General features: G+C 36.9%; 1 protein-coding gene across 2 annotated transcripts in view; it reads right to left on the bottom strand.

Moving 5' to 3' along the window:
* Positions 1 to 26,734, bottom strand: part of LRRC28 (leucine rich repeat containing 28) — a 187,016-nt gene that overhangs the window by 49,392 nt on the left and 110,890 nt on the right. For both annotated transcript variants that reach the window (XM_024114926.3, XM_028495206.2), the window contains 2 exons: positions 13,918 to 14,124; positions 1,592 to 1,694 (listed from right to left, as the gene is read on the bottom strand). In XM_024114926.3, the coding sequence (XP_023970694.1) occupies positions 1,592 to 1,694; positions 13,918 to 14,124 (310 nt within the window). The remainder of the gene's footprint in view (positions 1 to 1,591; positions 1,695 to 13,917; positions 14,125 to 26,734) is intronic.

The following is a 26,734-nucleotide window of genomic DNA, read 5'->3' on the forward strand; positions in this document are numbered from 1 at the left end:
AAAAAAAATTCACTACCTCTGCTACCAGATACCAAGTCAACAATTAAAATATATCAAAAAAAAAAAAAAAGGGAATTCCCTGGTGGTCTAGTGGTTAGGACTTGGTGCTTTCATTGCCGTGGGCCCAGGTTCGCTCCCTGGTCGGGGAACTAAGATCCGAAAGCTGCGCGGCTCAGCCAAAAATAAAATAAATATACTATCTCTCTACTCGGCACAAATAGAACTTTCTGGCAGTCAGTAACATCCATGTCTAAACACCAAAGGAGAAGGCTCTTTATCTCAAGTAAGAGCTATTCTTTAGCTGTGGTAGAGATTTAAATCATATTTCAGTGCAGTCTCTGAAGGCTTTGGTGCAAGAAAATTGCCTTCAGCCTTGGAGCCTGCTTGCATCATTCCATGTATCTTGGTGATTGAGGGTATTTTACTCACCACTTGGAAAAATTAGGCTATATTATAGATCTTTTACAAACTCATTATGATTAATAAGTGAGTAGGATCATAGCTGTCACATGATCAGCTGTAGAAAAATCAATGAGCTGAAAACTCTATTACATATTCTATTTTCTATGCTTCATAGAAGGTTCTGGAATATGTCTCTGGGCTTGTATTTCATCAGCCTATACAGGCACTGAATTCATCTAGGGCTCTCCCAAGATAACAACTGTATAATTTTTCCTAGGGGAAGGCCACTAGGATTACCCTCTCTGGAGCAATCACTACTCAATGCCCATCCCCGGAGCCATGCCAGCAGGGGCATGGCTGTCGCTACGCACAAGTTTACTGTCATCCCTTTCCTTGCCAGAATTACATACAGTATGAGCCAGGTTATGCAGGATGTTTGAAATTATAAGGAGAGAGTCAACATGCTGGCTAAGTACCTTCAAAGGTGTTCCAAGTATCCTTTGGCTGCTTAAGTGAGGCCAGTCAAAAGCAGGTTCTGGCAGCTGAGTTGTCCTATGTTAAGCCCACGCCACTCTGGGAACCACTTTAGGGTTGGTTCTTTCTCACTGCTATAGAAGGAGAAGCTGAAGCCATCTTTCTAAAAGCCTAACTGAGAATGAAAGATCATTTCTGCTCTGAAAATAAAAGCCTATCATTTCCTATTAACTGAAACATCTGTTTTGGTTGCTAGAATCAGATTTGTATTGAGGGACTATTTCAAATGTTGAGCTCTAAATATTTCCAATTGGTATAGTCCTAGATACTAATGTAGTAAAATTGTCACTGCAATGGAGTGCAGAGAAAGAAAAGCTTTTACATTAATGCAGATTCCTCCAGTTTCTGTGACTGATACTACTGAGCTTATAATGGTATGCATAGATTAATTTTTCTTTTGACTGGAAAATAACAAACAACTTACCAAATTTACAGCTTACTAACTAAACTTGAAGTACAATACTCTAAATTGCTTGCTCAATATTCTTGGCTTTTAAGGGTACTTGGTTTAGCATGTTAAGCCCCAAAACAAAACTGAACAGGATTATCAAAAGTAGTTCATCTATTTTTGAGTTTTATCAGGACTAAATATTGAAGTAGAAACAAAGCTAGCAAAAGAGGTGAGTGATAGTATAAAATGTGAAATCAGCCTTACCCACTGCACCCGATGACTTTGTTGTACAGATAGGATGGCAAGCCTTTCAGATGAATGTTGTTATCCACGTACACATACTGTAGTTCTCGAGATCGACCTAAATCTGGATTAGAAAGAAAAGTGCTATAATTCCTATAAATATACACCAATATAATGTGAAACAAAAAATTTAATATATAATATTAGAATAATTCAAATTTCTACTCTGGAAGAAAAAAATGTTGCAGATTTAACTAGCTGTGAAATTATGTCAGCTGTAATATGAGATTCTACATCAGAAAACATGACTATTGAAAAATTACTCAACCCACCTGAACCTTGAGCATTTAAGCTGTAAAATGAGTACTGGGAATGGAATATTATTGGATTTCCTTCCCACATAAAAATTCTATGACTTTTAATAAACAATTTCTATTTATTTATTAAGTTTGTTATAGATCATTTATTTAGTTTCATTTTTCTCCATAGGAAAAAGTGTTACACAAACTAAGTTGGCAGGTCAGCCTACTGTGTCTCACCTCCCCTAGGCAGAAAGATGGGAGGAGGGGTAGAGGAAGGCTAGGGATCAATCTGATCCTGGCTGCGCTGGGCCTCAGAAGCCAGGTGGATCTAGGAATGGATGGAACTGCCCGTGGCTGCAGGGGGAGGAGGAAGAAAAGGGAACCCCAAATCCCAGTCCTCAGTGAGGTGTGAGGTACAGATGGATGGACAAGACCTGCAGGCCAGGAAGCCGGGACAGGAATGGGTTTGTACCAGGAATGGGAAGAGGTGAGAAAGGGAGCCCAAAGAGAAGAATCTGCAATAGGAACAAGTATGCCAGAAAGAGGGAGAATCCAGAAGTTTCGCAGAAGTAGCCGGACAAGGGGGGAGCAAAGACTGGAGGAGGATTCAGTGAGGAAACAAAGCACAAAATACTGAAGGTGATCTCTGGCCATCACAGGCAGCAGAGACACTTCCAAGTGCCAAGGTCATCCCTTCCGGTCTACTGTGTGCCCAAGATTGTTCGACCAGCTTTCCTTTCCACTCCTATCACTCACAGGGTAGAGTTATTTGTCTTCATCGTTACCGAGGCACAGAACAGAATCCTCAGTAGCCTTGCCAACCCTCTGCCTCCTGAAGTAAGAACATAATATTTGAAAAGTTTTCAATCTCTGAAAAGTTTCAAACTATAATTCTGCTTGTGAAAATAGGAAATAGGCTGAAGGAGCTCTCTTTTTCCCCTGTCCGTCTACAGTTAGGAAAGACAAAGGCCCAGATAGCTAAATTAGGTGGTTCTTAAGCATATTTACATTTCAAAACAAAACCCATTTACCCATTTAGGACCTTTTAGGCACTATGGTAGGCCTTGGGGATTCAGATAGGAATATGATATTGAGGACGGACATGAAAAATGATAACTGTAATACAATATGATCACTGCTATTAGAGAGGCTTGTATAAAGTCTCTCTGTTTCACAGATGGGTTCTGGACAATTTGTTACATTAAGTGGGAGGGGGATAATATAAGATTGAGGTAAGGAAGGGTTTGCCATGGAAATGGGTAGGAAAAGGTGAACATTACCTCCTCTTTTCCACTACAAGTCCTATCACAGTATTCTTGCCCAGGAATAGCACTGGGGCAAGTTACAAAAAGAGGAACCAAAATTGGCAGCACTGGGAACAGGCAACAAAAGCACTGGGAAGTGGCAACTCTTAGGGAGGAAAAAAAAATTACTGGCCTACTAGCTAGAGATGCCCTTTTCCAGTGTGGTGGTTTTAATATATCTAACAGAGTAGGCAGAACTGCTGTGTGATTTTGTGATTTCAGAGTAAGTCACAAAAGGCATTGTGGCTTCCTCTTTGCTCTCTCCCTTGGATCGCTTGTTCAGGAAGACAACTCCCTTGTCATGAGGGCCCTCCAGCAGCTTTATTGGAGAGGGAATGAGACCGCTAGCCAACAGCCATGTGAGTAAACCATCTTGGAAGCAGCTCCCCCAAGCCCCAGGTCAAATCTTCAGATTACTACAGCCCCAAGACTATGTAAATATCCTGTTCCTTCTCAAAGTTTTGCCCATTAATTTTAGCATTCATCAATGGTTCTTGTTTGCAAAAATTATTACACGGCATTCATTTAGTGGGGATTTTCGATTACCATCTTTCTGTCTATATTTATTAACTGGAATTCTTCTGTAAGGAAGAGCCATCCCTTCTCCCCCATTTATTTATTTGATTTTTATAACAGTACGGATTCATGGATATTTATTTTATTGTAAGGACTAAAAACCCAATACCATTATTGTTCATAGTGGTGGTTAAAATGTTCCAGTTTTGGCAATTAGGAACACTTAAAATTGGTCCTTATGTTCTTTCAACAAGTTTTCATCCTTTTTTGAGTATCACCATACTTTCTGGCACCACAAGACAGTCCCAGCTCAGCTTGTATTTTCCCTGCTCTAGCCCTGAAATCAATTACTTCTCCAAGGAGCCTTAATTCCTTTTAATAGGGTATGGTGTTTAGAAACCAAGATCTGAGTGCTAGGTGTACTCATTACTATGGGAATGACATTGCTTCTAGGATCTCTAAGTAGAAAGATCTACAAAACATATGTAAGCATACTAACCCATGTATACATATACAACTATATTGTTGGAAGTGTACCTTCAGGATAGATTCCTAGGAGTGGACTTGTTAGGTCAAAAGGTAAATACATGTGTAGATTCTTTGGTATTTCCCTCCAGAGGAGTTACACCAATTTGCATTCCCTTCATCAATGTATGAGAGCACTGGTTTTCCCACAGTTTCACCAAGTTTTAAAACATGTTGTCTTATTTAAAAATTTCTGTCATTCTGAATTTGTATTTCTCTAATTATTAGTGTGAACATTTTTCAATGTGTCTGAGTGCCATTTTTACATAGTTTCCTTTTTGTGAATTGTCTGTTCATATCTTATCTGTCTGTTCTTTCACTTATTAGCCATGTGATCCGAGCCTCAATTTGCACATATGTTAAATGGCATAATAGTGCCTAACCCCTCAACTTTACCAAGTTGTTAAAACTGAATGTGAAAGTAACCTGTAAAATTTAAATCACTCTACAGTATGTTTTTTTAAGCATAAGAATACATAATTACCACAATAATATGTACTGCTACTTTAGTAAACATGTATAAACTTCTCTACTGGTATAAAAGTCTAGAAATTTATAAAACATAGATGGAAAAAGTATACATAGAAATATCAGAATCTACTTGCAATGAAAGAGTCCTCAAAATTACATTAAAAATTCCTATTTTATATTTTTTCACAACTTCTCTGACTGTATACAAATCCTTTCATCACATATAGAAATCTGCAGACTTTAAAGGCATATAGAAAAGTTTGGAATTTTAAAAAAATTGAAACTACACTGATAAAATATAAATGAGCTCTGGTCTCAGATATGACTGTCAGAGCCTGCAGGGGTTTCAGGGCAAGATTCTTTACTTGAGTTTATGCAGCAGTAAGGAGTACAGGATACTAATTAATGGAGCAGGAACACACTCTCAGAGTCAGAGAACTTGGGTTTGAATCTTCATTCTTCTATTTACTAAATGTGTGTCCTTAGTTTCCTCATCTGTATAAAGAGAAAAATAATGCTGTCCCTTAATTTTAGTGAAAACTACTAACAAAGTTCATAAATTATCAAGCAGAATTCTTGGCATACAGCCTTCTCCAGTATATGGCAGTTATTATTATTCTCATTATTAGTGACACATTTGGAAGTGTGGCCTACAGTAGAAGGCCAATTAAGAGAGAATTCTCTTTGGCATGCAGCAAAAGGTACTCTTTTTTTTTTTTTTTTTTTTTTGCGGTACGCTGGTCTCTCACTGTTGTGGCCTCTCCCGTTGCGCAGCACAGGCTCCGGACGCGCAGGCTCAGGGGCCATGGCTCACGGGCCTAGCCGCTCCGTGGCATGTGGGATCTTCCCGGACCGGGGCACGAAACCGTGTCCCCTGCAGCGGCAGGCGGACTCCCAACCACTGCGCCACCAGGGAAGCCCAAAAGGTACTCTTTTCTATACTTTAACTGCACAGAAAAGAGTTGAAGGCAACAGCCTCTAGAGACAGTGATTCATCTCCCTGAGCCAAGGACACAAAACGGGACATGACAGAGGAAACACCTCTCTCCTCTAATATACACAAAAGAGCTTGTGCAAATTAAATGAGGCTACATGCAAAGATCATAATACAAAGTTAAATAAAACTTGGCACTTGCTACTTCTTATATGATTTAGTCCTCTTTCCTATCCTAGTTTTATAGGAAAAAAATGAAGAGTTGATGATTTTAAAATGCTATTTGGTTTAGACCTTATCTCAGGTTTTCAATATTCCAAAGATTTCTGTTTATACCTTCTGACCAATTTGTGTGGGGAATATAATTTTTTATATATGCCCATAATGGAATGAACTATTTTATACTGAAGCTGAAAGAAAACATGAATCAGCTGTGTTCAAATCTATTATACATTAGCCAGTATATTATCACAGACATGAATATTTAATACAAACATTTAAACTTTGCAAATAACACAATCTCAAATAGAGTAAGAAAAAGCAGTACTTAAATTACAAAATGTAGTGGGCTTTGGAGTCAGACCTCTGAAACCTGGCTTTCCAATTCAAATGCTCCAAGCCTGTTACCTCCTCTGTGAAATGAAGATAATAATACCTATGTCATGAGCTTGTTATAAAGATTCAGCAATGTATATAATGTCAAGCTTGGTCCCTTGCATAATAGTGGTACTCAATACATCTTAGTCTTTTATCTCTCTCTCCTGAATATAAAGTGAAGATCACAAAACAGAGTGTAGGATTCTAAAGTGAACCAGGCAACCCTTGCTTTAGCTGACACAGCACAGCCTGCTGGCAAGGCTAAGACAACTAAACACCCAGCAAGGTCACAGGCTACACAGGCACGGCTGTGAGAGTGTGCTCTTGCCAAAAAGCCGTCAGCTGGCAAACCCCAAGCACAAAGGAATGGCATTTTTAATCATAAGGAGGCTGAAATATAAGTATTTTCTGCATGAAAAAGCTTTGAGCTATTTCGTCTATTCTTAAAAAAGAAAATCTTCACTCAACAATTAACTTTGGGAGAGACCGTTAATCTACTAGCTAATAAACTGGTTTGTTTCTTCCTTCTCTTAATTTCAATGGACCAACAGTTTTCAATAAATATATCATGCAGTAATATTTTTTTAAGTTCCTGTGCAAAAATTGCTCAGTATGTGTTGTCCATCTGCAAAGATGCTAAAGCAACAAAGAACTTTTTCATGTGGCTTTTTAAAGTGGTGTACTGTGTCTAAAATGTTTCCCTTTTTTTCTTCCAGACTCATAGATCAAAGTATTGTTACTTAAAAATTAGCAAAAGCTAACAGTCCTGCATAAACTCCAATTCTCTCTCTCTCTCTCTCTCTCTCTCTCTCTCTGTCTCCTTAAACTTCAAGGCCCCGGCATATGCAGTCCACATGGCTGAAGATGGAACAAAAACCTCCTGTGTGTTGAGGCTATTGCTCTTTTAACTGTAACTGTAAAAGCAAGCACAGAATGACAGCATGCGCCAGACCAAATAGATCTGTTTACTGCACACTAACCAGCATGAAACTCATTTATTTTATCAAAAGGTGAATGATGTATTCTCTTCAACAAAATGATGGGGCAATAGAAACCACACATGAAAGCAACAGACCAAAACAGGTTGTTTGGAATGCTCTATCAATGTAATTCCAATTACTGTGGTTCAATAAATCAGATTATTAGTCACAATTACATTTTTAATTACTATAAAAATTGGGTTTCTTCACAATGAATTCAGAGTAATTTACAGTGTATTCCAAAATTATCTTTAAAACTAATTAAATTACCTACATGATGCATTTGACAAAGAGAACTTTTTGACTACTTATTGAGAACAATGAATTTTTTAAAGTGCTAGTTTCTCTAAATACACACATACACACACACACACTCCATTAAATCTTTTACATAATCATATTCTTTCTTATCTATTCAACTTTTTAAAAAAATATCTTTATTGGAGTATAATTGCTTTACAATGGTGTGTTAGTTTCTGCTTTATAACAAAGTGAATCAGTTATACATATACATATGTCCCCATATCTCTTCCCTCTTGTGTCTCCCTGATCTATTCAACTTTTACCAAATAAGATTTTGCAGTGAATTTAATAAGATACTTTACACATAGATCATCAACTGTTAAATTAAAATAAATTGATTTTAATGAATTTGAATGACTGAAGGCTTCCTCTGCAGTTGGTTAGCATCTCTACTTGTGTTGCACAGGCAAGTAATAAAGAAATTATTATAAGCAATGGGCAAGACACTGTGCTAGATGCTTAGGGTATAAGAAACAAGCTGTCTCAACCCTTTCTTACAGTCTAGTCAAACAATAAAAGTTTATATTGATTGTGTGCTTATGTAGTATTTATAAGTGATAGAAGTGTTTTAAATCTTATTTAATTCTCACAAAAGTGCTATGAAGTAGATATTAATATTACACCATTACTGAGACTTAGACAAATTAAATAGCTTTTCTAAGCTCAAGATCATACAGCTATTAAATGGTACAGCTGGAATTTAAAAGCATGCCTGCCTGCTTCACCATGACGTTAGTTAGGCAGCCTCCCTTAACAGATCATTTCCATATAAGCAGGGCACTCCCACATAATGTAGGAAGTGACATTACCTAGCAGGCTGCATGGGTGCAGTGGGCACCTGAGGACGGGCATGCCCAAGCATCCAGGTGTGATGTCAGGAGACACTGACAAGGAGATAAATGATGAACAAAATATCCCTTTGCTTCTGTTAAAAGATGAGATAAGTGATGGGGTAGTTCTGACTTACAGATTTAGGGAGGCAGTTGCAAGAAGTACCAAGAATTCCTTCAGAGAATATCCTAGAGAAGGAGCCTTCACTCTGACTGTCCCGCACAGGCTTGGCATTACAGCAACACAGCTTCTAGGCCAAGGCAGCCAGCGCGGACAGCAAAACATCTTCACTCTGCATCTTACATTCAGCTCTTGCTGAGCTGGACTGGGACCTGTCCTCCACCTCCCCAAATTTAAGAACTTGGCTGAAAACTAAGACTGACAGAAACTCCAGATTCTTGCTTTAAAGTCAACTGACAACATCTTCCAGACTTTGCTTGTACCGTACATTCTTGCCACTATTTAGAAAACCAAATTAACAAAAACTTTGCTGGCAAAGATTCTGCTCATGAATCTAGCCCTCACACTACTTATTTTTGTTTCACATCTGTACCTTTTTAAGAATAAGCAGCAATTCTTTTTTAAAATTGGTATCTGAGGAAAACAGGGTTCACTTTTTCATATTAATCACTGCCTACTCCAAAATCCTATTCCAAAACTTTGAGAAAAATATACATTTGTCCCTTCAAAGTTCACCTACTCTAGGTGAACTTTTCATATATTAGCATAGTAAAGTCAATGTCTGCCCACACTGTAGAAGCCATATTAAATAATTCTGTTAATGCCCTAAGAAAACCTTAAGGCAAGAGTAAAGGCCTGATATGATAAAAAAATAAATAAAGCAGAGGGGATCATTAAGACAGTGTAAAAAGTCAGATGAGTAAGCAGCACCAGGATGAAAAATTCTTGTTATAAATACTTGCAAAAAGATAGAGCTCGAAAAGGAGGACTGAACATCCATTTTCTTGAACAAATACACATTGCAGAGTTACAACTTTGCTCCTGAAATAGGGTCATATAAACTTTAGTTAACAGAATACTTCTCTCTCATTTCTTCCCACTACTAGTTTTTGAACCTTGTTTTCAAGCCTTTCTTTTCTCCTTTTTCATTACGTCTTTGATTAGAGACCTGCCCAACAGTCTCTACAGAACACGATTTTAATGGCCTGTTTGGGTCCCTCCTTGGAAAGCAGAATATACCTTCTACTCAAAAAATAAGACTGATTCCAACCTCTGGGACTTCTGGTCTGAACCAGAAGAAACTTTTTAGCACTGAAACGTATTTAAGGCTACAAACTTTGCAAACTATTCCCATTAAACAATGACCTCAAGGCAGTTCTTCTTCAAGCTGCAGATCAAATACATTCCATGGTTCAGTAAAGTACAGTTTACATGCATCTCTAAGCCTGAGATTAAGGAATTATTAATTGGTTTCCATCTGGTTTCCATCCTGGAGTTAAGTTCTAATAGCTTCACTTTGTGGACTTAAATATTTCCTTAAAAAACAGTAAACAGCAATTCTTTTCCTGACCTTCTAAGCAGATACAGAGAAAGCAGGAACGAGAAGTAATAGAAAAAACAAGTGTAGTTAAAAATTTGTGTCTTTTATATGCCATTTGCAACAAAAGAAGAGATTTCAGCATGGGTTTTGAAAATGCCTACAAGCTACTCTCTAAAACTGCACCAATACTTGGAATAAAATTTTTTTTTCCCTACACAATGTATCCAGCTCCTACAAAGGAAAAACGACTACAGCTATTACAAAAAAATTGGAGTGATCTCCTGTTATGTGATAAAGGGCCAGTTTTACATCCCTATCAAAGTTATAGGGTATAACCCACAGCAATAAAGGAGCTGTCATTTCACTCATAGCACACGTCCTTGGCACACAGAATAACTTCTCCTGAGAAAATAAATACTTCACTACTAGAATGTCCAAGGAACAACAACTCTGGGACTGATTTAGAAACATAAATAATTACCCATTGGTAGGAAGCTGTTTTCTCACTAACTTTGGGGTTTACTACATGGTAGTTTACACACCAGGATACTCCGTAAAACTCAATGTCATTTGTTCTTAGTTAAGAATTCATTCACTGTTTTCTAAATTAACACTCAAAAATTCCACCTGCCCACCGTGGGTGCAACTTTTGTTTTCTTAAACTACAGAAGTTCCTGACATTGAGTTTAGCTGACAGAGCACTTCCTGGGGGCTAACTAAAAAATGTTCTTCCATAGTCAGTCTATACACGGGCAACCTCACAGTACTTGTATCTATTATTCAACATTAAATAAGTTGTAAACATTACTGAATAATGGCTTATTAATTATGCAAGAGAAACCAGTAAACCTAGTAAAAAAAAGCCTTACAGGAAAAAACCCTTTCCTTTGTATTTTCCTAAATTTTCAGAAGCCCAGAGGTGAGTCAGATCTTTACGAGCTATTTAGTCAACAGAACTATTGAATCAACAACAAATATTCATGTTTCAAGGCCTCTATTAAATCTCATAGCATGAGGCTCAGGTTATTAATTTCCCCTCCTCACTGACAGCAGTGAGAACACAGCTTCTGTGTGTAGACTAATCTGTCATTCAGCTGTCATGGTATAGTTATAGCAGGAACATCCTCCTTTCTTGATACAACTTTTCATCTTAAAAAGAACACACTCCATGAGTGTTAATGATTTTGATAGTATTACAAGTGATTTAAGTCATCCTTACTATAGCTTCTGTAGTCGCTTTTTGAAGAGGCTGGAATCTGACATTCCTTTAAAAAGCCCCATAAAAAACTGCTTTTCTCCTAAGTCAAAGTTCTTTGTCAAGAAACTGAATTCAGTGAGTAGCTCCCCAAAATAAGACTACCTCCAAGCACAGGCAGCAATATTAAAGCACCCATTTCATAAACACTCAAGTTGTACATTAGAATCACGGTTAAACATAGGAGCCTTCTATTTGAAAACTGTAGTTACGTGTATGTTATATACACCGTATCTCCTAACTACTGTAAAGAGGCATCCCTATATGCTAAGTTTCCAGGAACAGTTCAGTTCTCTGAGGAAAGGCAGTGCCAGCAGCTGCCTGCTTCATTTGACTCTGTCCCGCATAGTTCTTAGCATTAGACGGCTTTGCTGTATCAGAAAGGAGTTCAAGGAAGGGTTTCAAGTACACAAACTCCATGGAAGGACAGCTATGGACTTGATTATTTTCTTCCTAAAGACTTAATTGAATTCCCTTTCCAAATCCACCTTCAATGGTGTCAAAAACAAAAATCAAAAACCAAAATGAGACTGAGAAGATTGTTATTTCTGTCAGCTTCAATTTCCTCATCTTCATAGATTATGCTGTCTCTGCTCTTCTGAAGCCCTCTTTGAGCAACCTCATATTGTAGCTCTCTGGTTGTCCCACCCATTTCTTTACAAAGATCATCCAACCCAACAATACAGAAAGGCCACCAGTGCGTGTCTTGGCCCCCTGGCCCTTTACTCATGCTGTTCTCTAAGACCAGGGCAGAGCATTGCTTCAGGCAGCCTGTTTCTTTCTCACTGGATGATCTTCATCACCATCCTCTTGCTTGTATGTCTTTCTAAAGTAGAGTAAAGCCTGCCCACAGGCCTGTGTCCTGTCAGGGCTGTGAGCCTTGTGAGTTGAGATGGCACCCAGGGGAGTGTGGAAGCTGCTTCCATATCTTGGGCTGTACATGGTCCCAGGTTTGAGAGTTATGGTGACCTTGAATGTTGGGAGGGACCCTCCTCATAACTCAGTGCAGACCCTCTTGCCTCTCTTTGATAACATTAACAAGTTCACAAAGGAAAATCTCCTCTATCACAGAGGCAAGGCTTTGTGGGTGACAAGAAACCTGGAGATAGAAACTAACTTGTTAGGTTCTCCTTACCGCTGAACACTGAGTGCTGAAGAAGGGATGCCCACTTCTGTAGCCACAGCAGCACTCACCACAGTGCATAGAGAAGATGCCCCAGTACATAAATGAAAGCAGAAAGCAGCCGGGCAAAGTGTAGTGAACTCTGTCCTCTACCCCACAGCCATTTCTATCACTTTGCACTAGCCACTGCCACTCAGGTCATCTGCTGCTGTAACCACTCAGCAGGACACACCATGTCACTCCTTGGCACCCCAACCATTAACAGTGGTCAGCCGCCTACTGGAATGGCTTCCCTCTCTTCTCCCAACACCACTGCCACCACAGCACATGCTCGGCTGTGTCACTGGTGAAACAGCAGGTAGGAATGAGTAGCAACTGACTAGGGGGATTGAGGAACCACAGCTGGAGTGGATAAAAACAGCTATTTTATTCAACTTGAAAATAACTCTAAAGTAAGCAGGATAAACATTGTTATTTCTGGTTTACAGACAAGGAAAATGAAGCTCAGAGAGGTTTTGGCGATTTACTCCAGGTAATGCTCTACAAAGTGGTAGAGCTAATCTAGAACCTGTATCTTTAGATTTGTAACTTGATGCTTGTCCACTATAATTGTTCTACAACCTGTGGTTTATGCAGCAGGTATATTTATTTTCTAATATCAATTTATATTCAATAATTTTCTCACTTGAAAAAAACCTCTGATTTCTTAGAAATGTAGGTTACTTCTGAAATGGTTTTACTTTATTTTCTTAATTTTTAAAAAGAATTTAATTATATTTATAGAAAAGTAATCTTCTTAAATTGGATAATTACTTATTATTACTCAAATTGATGTTCATGTCTCTCAGGATTTTCAAGTTTTCTTAAAGAGGTTTTTAATTGAAAATAATATGTACACTGTATTATGGTGGAAAATATCTCCTTTTAGGGGCTATTCACTTCATTGCCCTCAGAGATAAATTACTCATAAAAAATGCTTTTATGAATAAGATTATATGATGCTTATTCTAACAGTTTAGGGTCCTGTGGGTCTTCAAATTTTAATTTTTTTTAAATGGCAGTTTTGTTTCTTACAAGTAACAAAATAATTCAATTCTCAGTAAAAAGAAATATATTGTTTATTAAAGGCCTATGTTCTTTAACATATATGAAAATGGGCCAGCTACAGAGATCTACAGTGCAAAGTATGTTATTTATTAGCCAGGGTGACATTTCTAGCTCAGCAGGCAGTTCAAAAGTCTTTAAAATTTTCTAGTCTGGTTATCTGGCAATACTAATCATTAGGATACTCAATAAAAATTTTTCTACATAGAAGTCAACATGTAAGCAGATATATTTGTACAGTAGCTATTCTTTCATATTGCTCAATACCTCTTGTCAATTTTAAAATTATATATATATAAAATATACATATATAATACATATACATATATTTTAATTCCTTTCTCTGAGTAAATCATCTCATATCTCATATATTTTGTCTCTAAACTTTTAGCACAAGTTTTTTAAAATATGAAATCCCTAACGGAAATAAACTTTTTAAACTGGGAATGATGCTTTGTTCACCGCAAAAATGGATTTAGAGAAGCATCTTCAAGATAAACAGAATGAAGGAAACTAACTAATCCTTCCTAGTTAAGGAAACAAACACTTTCCATCTTGTTCTTTAGCTGTTTTGCTTTAGCACACAAACATGATTACTTACCAAGCGGCAAAAATGCAAGACGGTTTCCAGCCATGGAGAGCTCATTGAGGCTGGGCAGCTGGCAGAGATGGCGCGGCACACACCATAGACGATTTCGGTCCACAGTGAGGTACTGCAGAGAAAGGCACAGGTGAAGCCTCTCGGGTAAAGTTAGCAAACGATTGGTAGAAATGTCTAGTGTCTGCAGCTCCTTCAAATCGCCAACCTCTACAACCAAAATCAAGATAAATTGCATCCTGATTAAATGAATTAATTAAATAAATTAAATAAAATGAATCAACACTGTAACAGTTCAACCAAATAAAATTAGTAGCTGCAAATATTTCCATAGACATTAATACTGAAGTGCAGGATTTAGGTCCAGTATGCAAATAATCCAACTTAAGTAGGTGTCTTTAAATTAGTCTGCCAGAATTTTTTTTAAAAGGGAAAAGTGCTGGCATTGGAGAAAGGAGAAACACAAAGTGATGAATCTGAGCCAAAAGTCTGTTACTATGGCTTCTGCTTCCTGATGAATCAAAAGTTGTTGCAAATGTGAAAGAAGAACAATTACAGTCACTTCATGGTACCTGGTTCTTGCTACTTTTGTGGTTTTTACCTTCTATCAATGACAGATAGTAGGAGACAATGACAGATAGTAGGAGACTTAAAAATATAAATTATAGTATCCCAGTGAGTGCACCTTGTTCATGTGAACTAAGTAGAAAATTTCTGGACTAAGAATGAGGATGGCTTTTGAAATTTTCACCACAGTTAAGATTATAATAATAAAAATGAAATTATTGTAAGGTAATATTTTTTAGATATTGTCTAGCCATGTGGTTCCTCTTTTAAAACCCAAAATCCTATGAAGATTTACTTTAATTCCACCTGAATGAAATCCTTCCATTTCCTCCAATATTCCTTCATTATTGGTGTCTATATTTGTAATCTATTCCATGGTGAGACAATTATGTCCCTGTCATACACCAAATCACCACTTCTGAAAGGGGGGGTAGTTCTTTATAAGGTATTCTGTCCTTCTCAGGGAAAACCACCAAGAAGCACTCAGAGCAGAGGAGGTTCTGCTAACCAGTCTCTAGGGGAAGGACATTACTCTGTCCAGGACAGCACACTGCACTTGAGGCTCTACAGGGAGCACTGTGCAGGACAAGTCTGCTTCTCTCGTATCATGGAACTTCCGTATTGAAGACCACTGTAATGCCACCTCTCACTTCTCCAACCTGACCCTGTTCAACAAGCTGTTGCTTTCAGGTTAAGGTTTCTCATGATCCCCCCCACTTGAATGCACCCCACTGGGCACATTCCAGTTTGTTCAGGACTTGGATTAGTATGAGCAATGTCTTCTCTATCAGAGAGAAAATCTTCTGCCTCTTGGATGTCCAGTTACACAGATTAGCTTTTCTTATTGGCAAACTATGGCTCACAGGCAAAATGTGGCCCATGGCCCACTTTTGTACTGCAAGCAAGCTAAGACTGGTTATTTTTAAGTGTGGTAAAACCCAACAACAACGATAAGGAAAAAAAAAAAAAATATATATATATATATATACACACACATACGACAGAGACCATATGTGGCCTGCAAAGCCAAAAAACATTTAGTATCTCACCATTTACAAAAAAAAGTTTGCTGGTCTTTGTTATACACTTACTCTTAACAGGAGTGTTTTTAATAACTATTTTTTATAAAAGTAATACAAGTGCAAGAATACATTAATTTCTAGTTATTTTACTAATATATAGAAGGGATTTGTGCTAGGAAGGTCACACTTTATTTTCTAATTTCCCCAATACTACACAAATACATATTTGAAGACAGGAGATAGGATTCAATGAACAGTCTGTGACTCCCAATGGGAGTTTTGTTCGGTTTTCACCTAACTGATGCACATGGGGGTCAATTTCACTCTTGGCTCCATTAGCACAGTATTTCCTCTAGCTAAGTCTGTCTGCCTATATCTATTTCAGATTGCTTCTGATGGGGCGTGTGGGGGTAAGGGAGTTGACAGAAGAACATGTTTTAGAATTGAATAAAAAGAAAAAGAAACAAGAAATCTTCCTGACCTCACTTTATAAAGTTATTAGGGGAGTGAAATGGGACAGAAATGCAACGAATCTGCTTACACATCACAGAGCCAGGTGCTGAGAGAAGAATGAGACAAGGTTTCTGCCACTGAGAATCACATTACATATAAAAGACATTGTGTGATAGGAGCTCAGGAAAAGAAGAGTTGAAGAAAGGGTTGAAGAAGCTTTTGCAAAATTTATTGAAGGAAATGAGAACTCGAGTAGGTCAAAAAGAAAATGGATATAGCATTTCAAGCGAGGCATGGGGATGGGGTTGAAAGCATGAGGAAAGGCATGCAAGTGAAAAAATAAATACAACATGCACAATGGACTATTTGAGACCCGACAAGTATCAAAGATACCAATGGAAAAAAAGCAGAAAATAAGTTCAATACAGAGGGCTTGGTGGAGACATGGATGATAATGAATAATGGGTAGAGAAGTTTGGACTTATCACAGTGAGAATATAACACTTCCTGAAGATTCTCAAAGGATGAAAGGACTCTTTTGGAAATATGAAAATGGTAAATACGCAGAAAGCAATGAAATGGAAAGAGATTGTAGGCTGGGAAAACAAGTAGACAGTTGATGAAAACAGAGGCAGTGTGACAGAGCTTACAGGTAAATTCCAGAGATATTTTAAGAAAAGCAGAGAGTATGCTTGGTTGGAAATGGAAAATGGTGAAACAGGAAAAAGTCAAAGATAATTTTCAAGTTTCTAGACTATTATACTCTAAGTATGGTGATGCCAATGCTAAAAACTTACTCTTTCTGTAGAAAAAAATTTTTAATTATACCAATACTTCTGAATTGCAGTACCTATAAGCCACCTACTTAAAGGAATTTGAAAAATCCATCAAAAATCACATGGGAGTAAAGCAAAATAAACTATTTTCATCATTATTTCAAAAATTATTAACTGTGAAACAGTGTTTTGACATGGCTGCTAAAACTACTAAGGCTTGCAACTGTCCACCATTTTGATTCAGCATTGCCTTATTGTACTGTGAAATGGGGAAACAATATGTGATTATGAATTTAAATTTTCTATAATTTGATTATTTACTTTTAACAGATCAATATTCACACGCTGTTTTAACAGATATGCATACATTTTCAGATATTAAAATTAATAACACTTTTGACAAAAGAAAAGAACACATACTGTCAGTATCAAAGGTCAAAGTACTAAGGAATGGGAAGAGGAAACAGGAGCTGACATTTCTTATTTCCTATATGGGATGAATAAGACTTAAACATGCAGGACTGCATATATTAAATGAACAAATGTAACAAAAGGACATTTTTGTCTAAGTAGCTTAATATATAGGCCTTTTCATTTGTTAGAAAAAACCTGAGCTAATTATAATATTACTCCAATTACAATACTGAGTAAAATACTATATATAATATAGTTGGAAAATTAACGATTTTGTCATCCTACTAAAGTATTTGGGAAAGAGAGAGAAATAAAATTAAATAGCTTCTCAGGTGGAGTGAATTAAACATAATTTTCATGACCATTTTAAAACAGGCCACAAATATAAGACTATACATGGCATCTTTATTCTAACAAAATTAAAAAATATACTTATTAAGCTCAGCTAATGGGAAGCACATTTTTAGAAAACAACAGAGTCAAACAAACTTTATCTAAGATTCTAACTTAAACACAAGAGAAAGGAAATAAACCTGGGGTAGCAATATATCATGCAGGAATAAAGAAACAGAGCCCAAAGTGTGAGCTCAAGTAAAAAAGTGGAAAACTATCAGCCAAACATAAATCTATCAAATTTGGTCAAGTTCAGAACCTACACTGAGGCCAGGACAACAGGATACTCTTATATACTCTGCTGCTCTTCCTTCATTCCTGAAGATCCAAGTACCCTGCTTATATCATTTCCACCAGCCTGAAGAAATTTTATTTCTTTTAGAGTGGGTATGCTGGCAACAAATTCTCTTAGTTTCCTGGGAATGTCTTTATATCATTGTAATTCCTAGAAATTGTTTTCCTTAGATACATAATTCAGGGCTGACCATTCTTTACTTTCAGTACTTTTAGATGGTGTTCCACTGTCTTCCAGCCACTATGGTGTCTGAGGAGAAATCCACAATTATTTGAATCATTATTTCTTTAGGTGCTCTCAAGAATTGTTCTTTATCTTTAGTCATTAGCAGACTGATTACGATGTATCTGTAAATGGTCTTCTTTGAACTTATCCTATTTGGAGTCTGCTGACCTTTTTAAATTTGTAAATTTATGTCTTTCACCAAGTTTTTGAAGTTTTAGACATTATGTCTTCAAATTTAAGAATTATTATATCTGGGTAAATATAACAAACTATCACTTTTCTCCTTTTAAGTTAAGTTACACATAACTGCTGAAAGCATTTCAATATATGGCGTACTACTTATAAGTGTGACACAAAGGTCAGTGCGGTAATGTAAAAGGAGTTCCAAAGCAGATTTTGAAAGATCTGTATAATGTAATCCCTAAAGCAATAACTAAAAATAAGATAAATACCCAACAAAAGATAAACCCAAAAAGCCAATAAATGAATTAAAACAGAATACAAAATATATATTCAAATAATACCAAAAAAGGCAGGGAAAAGGGAACAAAGAAAGAAAACCAGATGTTACAAACAGACAACTAATAATAAAATGGCAGGCCTAAATCTAACAAGATCAATAATAACATTAAAAGCAAATAGCCTGAGAATACCAATTAAAAGAGATGACCAGACTGGACTTAAAAACAAGACCTTAGTATATTCTATCTAAAAGGAATCCATTTAAAATATAAATACATAGATAGATAAAACATAAATTAATACAAACATATGCCATGCAAACAATGACCCCACCCCCCCAAAAGCTGGAACTTCCAGTATGATGGATTGAGGACGCCAAATCCTCTGCTGAAAAAGCAACTATAAAAATTACACAAAATTATCAAAAGCAACCATTTCAGTACTCTGGAAATTGACCTATGCTTTTCAACAAATAGAGAAGAGCTTACTCATGAAAAACTACTGCACTTCAGATTAGAAGAACAGAAATCTGTGGCATGCTTCCTTGGGGTGGCTCCTATTCCCCCATCCAGCTTGGTTAGGACAATAGTTCTAATATGGCAGGGCAGGCTGCAAAGAACCAACAGCTTCACTGATGGAGTGGGCTGACTTGGAACAAAAGTCAGGGAGTCGATTTGGAACAAAAGGTGAAAAACCCGTACCCAGTACTGTTGTCAGTAATAATTAGTAATCTTGGTCACAAGTAAACATGAAAGACCAATGATTTTTATGAGGCTGAGGGGTTCCTGGTTGGGGAAAGCAATGGAATGGGCAGATAAGCCAGAACTGCAACAAGGAAGAATGGGATATAAAGCAGTCAGAAAGTATTTGATAGACTCTCCACATATCCCAGGCTGACAGAAGGTGGTGAGCAAGCACAAGGGAGACCACAGAGGGCTCCAGCTATTTACATATCCCAGGACTACACAGAACTTGCACACATGCACAGAGAAGAAAAGAGAGGGCCCAACAGAAAATAATAGCTGGGGTAAACTTGAAAACTGCCTAAACATTAAATGTGTTTCTGAATCCACACACAGATCCACTGGCAGAGGATAGGAGCCTTACTAGCTTAAGGTGTTCAACCACTAAGTTATACAGACACAGGGCCAAATCATAGAAAGCTAGGCTTAAAAATTAAAACAAAAATAATAACAACAACAAAAAAACATGAAACAGATACATCAGTCACTGTGGGGGAAATGAATTTCATGTTTTTTAGTCCAGGCAAATTACTAAGATAAATAAATAAGATACCAACAATCTTTAGGTAGGAAAAAATAATCAGGATCCACAGTTGCTAAAATATATCATTTAAAATGTACAGTTTTTTAAAAAATTTTAAGACATACACTAAAACAGGAAAGGGTTACCCATGTTCAGGAAAAAATGAGTAAATAGAAACTGATTCTAAGTGGACCCAGATGTTGGATTTAGCAGACAATGACAGCAGCTATAATAAAAAGCAGCTATAATAAATATGTTGAAAGAACAAAAGAATAAGTTTAAAGATTTGGTGGAAATTATGATGACAATGACTTGAAAAACAGAAAACTTATTCTCAATAAAGAGAGATAAGAAAACGGAAATTAGGGAGTTGAAAAGTACAAGTGAAAATAAAAATTCACTAGAGAGCCTCAACAGTAGATCCAAATAGGCAAACAAGAAATCAGTGATAAACAGGTAAAAAAAATTATCCAAACAGAAACCAGCCTAAAAGACTGAAGTAAAGTGAACAGGGTTAGAGATCTGTGGGACAAAACCAACTGCACAAACATATGTGTGACAGGATTCCCATAAAAAGAAAAGGAGAATGAAGGAGAAGAAAAAAATATTAGAAAAAATAGTGGGCATAAATTCCAAATTTTGATGAAAAATATTACTCTAAAGATCCAAGAGACTCCATAAATACCAAGTAGGATAAACACAACAAGATCCACACTTATACACATCATAAACTGTGAAAGACCAGAAAATCTTGAAAACAGCAAGAGAATAATTATTTATTATGTTTAGGGGAACAATAAACACAGCAAGAAGATGCACTCTCTCTACTCAAGTTTCTAACAAATACAACAAGGCAAAACAAATAAACTAACAAGAAATATCAAGACTGGAAAAGAAGTAAAACTTTCATTATTCACATATGACATGCTCCTTAGTAGAAAGTACTAAGCAATTAATAACAATTATCGGAACTAATAAACACTTTTAACAAGGTTGCAGAATACAAGATCAATATTTTTAAAATCAATTGTATTTCTATATACCAAGGCAAACAATCCAAAAATTAAATTAAGAAAATAATTCCAGGACTTCGCTGGTGGTGCAGTGGTTAAGAATCCGCCTGCCAATGCAGGGGACATGGGTTTGATCCCTGGTCCGGTAAGATCCCACATGCTGCGGAGCAACTAAGCCCATGCACCACAACTACCGAGCCTGTGCTCTAGAGCCCACGAGCCACATCTACTGAGCCCACAGGCCACAACTACCGAAGCCCACGCACCCTAGAGCCCGCATGCTGCAACTAATGAAACCCGCACACCTAGAGCCCGTGCTCCGCAACAACAGAAGCCACCACAATGAGAAGCCTGTGCACAACAATGAAGAGTAGCCCCTGCTCGCCACAACTAGAGAAAGTCTGCACACAGCAATGAAGACCCAACACAACCAAAAAAAAAAAAAAAGAAAAAAAGAAAAAATAATTCCATTAACAACATCACCAAAAAAGAAAATATTTGGGAATAAACTTATCTGCTGAAAGCTACAAAATACTGCTGAGAGACAAAATATCTGCTGAAAGCTACAAAATATTGCTGGAAGAATATCTAAATAAATGAAGAGTCAGTTCATGTTTATGGACTTGAAGACTTAACACTGGTTAAGACAGCTTGCTCTCCAAACTGCTATAACACAATCCCTATCAAAATCCCAAGAGGCTTTTTTAAGTAGAAATTAACAAGCTGATTTTAAAATTTATATTTGATGCTGCAGAGGGTGTGGAGAAAAGGGAACCCTCCTACACTGTTGGGGGGAAGGTAAATTGGTACAGCCACTATGGAGAACAGTATGGAGGTTCCTTAAAAAACTAAAAATAGAACTACCATATGACCCAGCAATCCCACTACTGGGCATATACCCTGAGAAAACCATAATTCAAAAAGAGTCATGTACCATAATGTTCACTGCAGCTCTATTTATAATAGCCAGGACATAGAAGCAACCTAAGTGTCCATCAACAGATGAATGGATAAAGAAGATGTGGCACATATATACAATATGTAGAGAATGGACTGGAGGACACGGAGAGGGGGAAGGGTAAGCTGTGACAAAGTGAGAGAGTGGCATGGACATATATACACTACCAAATGTAAAAAAGATAGCTAGTGGGAAACTGCCACATAGCACAGGGAGATCAGCTCAGTGCTTTGTGACCACCTAGAGGGGTGGGATAGGGAGGATGGGAGGGAGGCGCAAGAGGGAGGAGATATGGGGATATATGTATATGTATAGCTGATTCACTTTGTATAAAGCAGAAACTAACACACCATTGTAAAGCAATTATATTCCAATAAAGATGTTAAAAAAATAAAATTTATATTTGAAATGCAAAGGCCCTAGAATAGCCAAAACAATTTTGCAAAAGAAAAATAATTACACTTCAACCAGTGAATGAACAAACTTTAGCATGTCCATATAATGAAATACTACTCAGTAACAAAAGGAAATAACATATACATAACAACACAGTTGAATCTCAAATGTATTATGCTAAGTGAAAGAAGCCAAACTCAAAGGGTACTTATGTATGGTTCCATTTATATGATATTCTGGAAAAGGCAAAACTATAGAAGTAGAAAACAGAATAGTGGTTTCAGGGCCTGGCAGGGTGCATGAAGGCTGTCATAGGGGGCATAAAGGAAACATGGGGGCTGCTGGAACTCTTCTATATTTGATTGTGATGGTGATTACATAACTCAAAGGGTGAATTTTCCTGTATGTTAAAATAAAAAATAAAAACAGTAACACAAAAATTATTTTAAAAAAAATTCTTTCTAAAAGCTAAAAATATTTCCATTAATAATATATAAATTAAACATGTATATTTAAAAATTCCATATACTGATCATCTGAACATTGTAAATCAGAATAATTATTCTTAGCATAAATTCATATAATTTAATCAGTTCTTAGCTGTTTTTATTTCTAACCATGTGTTACCTGCATTTTTTGAAGTCTTTTTTCAGTATGGTATTATGTTTCTTTTTAATAAAATTGTTTACAATTCATTTTATTACCAATTAGTTTACTGACACCTTCAAAAATATTTATTGCTATGCCATCTTGAAATTAATGTAGTATTACTGATGTAAAGTTACAACGCATTCTTTTTGGAATACAAGGGGAATCCTACTCTTTTCAGCTGGTCTCCGGGTCACCACACCAATTCTCAGAGAGTAAACATCAGTTTGGACACTTTATTTCTTTAGTGTGCCCAGAATAATCCTAACTTCAGTTGTTTGCACTGTTTACTTTCATGCTAAATATACAATACCTTAACTTTTCAGCTACTAATAGAATATCCTGAAAATGATTTCATTACTGCCACACAATAAGTACTTAGACTAAGCATAAAAATAACATTAGAGTGCCAATTTCAAACAAAAAAACAGTAAGTCTCCTTTAAATCATCATTCTCTGCTGATGCATACTGACCTAACCTAAAATTTAAATGGTAATGGGAGGGAAGCCACCCACTCCATGCCAAGCCAGTGACCACAGAGAGTCAATAACAAGGCTTGATACTTTCAAGCACTGGCTTTTTCTGGTACCCCTAAAAACATCTCTAATTTGAGATCCAAAGCACACTGGGTTAGGGAGAGCATACAGAGAAATAAAAGACAATATTTCAATGCCAGCCAAACTCCATTCTATATACAGTAAGTGTCCCTCTCTAGATTCATTCTCTTTCTCTTGATTGGGCTGTGAAACATATTCTGGTATGTAGAAATAGGTTCAAACCATCAGCTGTGCAGCTTTGGGTTATTTACTCAAATATTTAGATCATTGATTTGATGTTAATTTAAAAATCATTGTAAAAAAAAGAGATGGAATAGCACATACCTCAAGTGATTAGATGAAATATTTCACATAATTCAATAGTACATGGCAGAAAATCAATAAATATTTATTTCTATTTTTTTCAGTTCACCATACTACCTAATATTCTAAATGTAAAATCTGAATATAAATATCTTTTTGTAAGCAGCTTTTGGCAGAAAAAGCTTTCTGCAGGAAAGAGTTCTCTGCAGGAGACACCCCTTTGTCTTGTCATTAACCTTAAACCAAGCACCCCCAGGCTCTACTCATCTCTGGCCCTAGCACACCTTTCAAATCTTTTGATCACAGAATACTTTGCCTAACTTGTTGGTTCTTTCCGAAGATCAAAGAAGCAGAAATGCAGAATAAGTAATTAACAGATAACCAGATCTATTAAAACAAAAAAAAAGTATATAATAAACCATCTTATTTTATGGATGATATTTTTTGAACTGGGTAATGACCAAATCTGGGAACAGTACTATAACTTGGCATTTCCTCTACAGGTAGAGACAAACAGAGAACAAAGGCTGTTGAGTGCCCTGTGACAGGCCATACTGCAAAATATGTATCAAATCTGTCTTCTTCCTGCCTCCACTGTTACCACACTGAGCCCAGCACCACTATTCTCTCTTGCCTGAACTCACCAAATTGCCTCCTTAACTGGTCTTTTTACTTCCAGGCCCCCTCCAATCCATTTTATACACAGAAGCTAAAGTGATACTAAGACATAGATCACATTCCTTCCCTGTGCCAAACTCTGCTCTGGCTTCCCACTGTACATGAATAAAATCTTAAACACCATCTTATTAGCAAACAAGGTCCCCCAATCAGTTCTGGGCTGCCTCTCATCCACCTCACTACAATCCAATTACCCTGCCCTTCTTTCTGGCCCGAGAAAGTGTCAAGCAACTTCGTCCTTCAGAGCCTTTGAATCTGCTGTTTTCTCTGCCAGGAATGTTCTTTGCCTAACTCCTCAAACTGTGAGCTCATTCTTGTTTTTCAGAATTTCACTATCACAATTCTCACAATGACCTTCCCAGACTTTCTAATTAAATAGGACCCCTCTTTCTCAATTGTAGCTACTTCCTTCCCTGCATTTAATGCAATCTTTAATTATTTTGTTTATTAATTTTTAAAAAACCATAGTCTGTGCCTCCCACTAGAAAATAAATGTCATAAGAACAGGCAGGGGCTTTGTCTTCTGTACTGCTATATCCCTACCACCTAGCAGTGACTAACACTCATGGCAGGTGCTCAGTAAATATTCTTTGGATTAATTAATCCAAAGAATTAAGATAAATTAAGAATTAAGATTAATTTAAAACTCTTAAACTGTCTTACTTGTTAAGCAACCACAGACCTGAGTCGCAGCTGCACAAAAGCCTCACAATTTATGACTCAAATCTGTTGTGGAACTTTGAGACAACTCACAAATCCTTGAAAAAGTAAATGTTAAATCCAAGACTGCCAGAGAATTGTTGCATACTGAATATAATTTGTTTTCCCCAATGCCTTATAATTATCTCTGTGAACTTGATGGGAGTACTCTATGAGATTAAAGAGATTATTGACAGAAGACTAGCTGCCCCAGACTCTTATGCATTTTCAAACTCTTGTGTATGATTTGCTATATTTGATACAATTTTAGAGAAAAAATATAATGTATATAACTTACAAAGAGTGACTGTAAAATAATGTACCTAAAATTTCAGCAAGAATTTCAGAAGTTAGATAAGCAAATAAATATTGTCCTTCAAGGTTGTCAGCCAGCAAAGCAAATCCAATTATATGTTTTTTCCTTCATATCTTTTGAAATTCCTATTTTGTAACTGCCTTAAGATCTTGATATAGAATTAATTCATGGATACCAGGAATCAAATCCACCCTGAAAAGGATAAGGATTTGCCACCATCAATTTCATTTAAAACTACATGCCTCAAACTCTGAAGGCAAGTCAAAAAGAAAAAAATTTTAAAAAGGTTTAAAGAAGATTGGCATCCCCAGAATAACATATGTTGAATGTGTTCAATGACAGCTCAGGGGCACTCATATAGCAATAATGCTTTCTTGGTTTGGGGAATATTTAGAAACACTATCAAAAGGTAAACCACAGAGTCTTACTGGAATAATTTGAAGAAATTAACAATGATTTTGGCTTTGTGAATTTAGAATTTGGGTATATTCGTTCAACTATTACATCCTTTCACATTTGGGAAGGTGTAACCATATCCATCCAGCTTGGAAAATCCAAATCCAATCCTTAATTGGTCCATATCATGGGCCAGAAACAGCTTGAATTTGGTTCACATCATGATACAATAAGACTAAGGGAGTGATTATTTGTGGGGGCTCAAACAGTATCAGCTTATTTCTCCCATCTTCACTCTTATCATATTTCACTATAGTTTCATACTTACTTGCATGTGTTCCCTCCTATGATAGCAGGAGCATAATGTATTTCAAGGGCACCATGAGTTAAACAGGTGTTACAAGACTTGCTTTGGAACCTATTCACCAATTATATTGTTTCTGAGGGATAATGGTTTAAAAATTAAACATGAAATTATAAACAACATTTTTAATAACCTTAGTAATATACTACCTAGGGTCTTCCAGCATAGGACAAAACTGTCCCTATAACGGGAATGCAATATATTCATAACTTTGTGTGTGGCAGCTTATGTTTAATAACAAATAATCACAATGGAGAATAAAATTGACAATACCAAAAAGTTCACTGAGAAAATCTATTAACTATGCATTTGTCTGTTATAAGCAATATACAAAAAGAACTTTCTAAGGTAAGAACAGCAAACCAGCAATTAAGAAGTCCTCTTAATTATGAAAGACAATTAAATGTTATTTGGGAGCTTCAAAATAAAATGCTCCGGGGCTTCCCTGGTGGCGCAGTGGTTGAGAGTCCGCCTGCCGATGCAGGGGACCCGGGTTCATGCCCCGGTCCGGGAAGATCCCACATGCCGCGGAGCGGCTAGGCCCGTGAGCCATGGCCGCTGAGCCTGCGCTCCGCAACGGGAGAGGCCACAACAGTGAGAGGCCCGCGTACCGCAAAA

This window comes from Physeter macrocephalus, chromosome 11, assembly GCF_002837175.3.
Source record: "Physeter macrocephalus isolate SW-GA chromosome 11, ASM283717v5, whole genome shotgun sequence".
In the NCBI taxonomy this organism is placed as follows: domain Eukaryota; kingdom Metazoa; phylum Chordata; class Mammalia; order Artiodactyla; family Physeteridae; genus Physeter; species Physeter macrocephalus.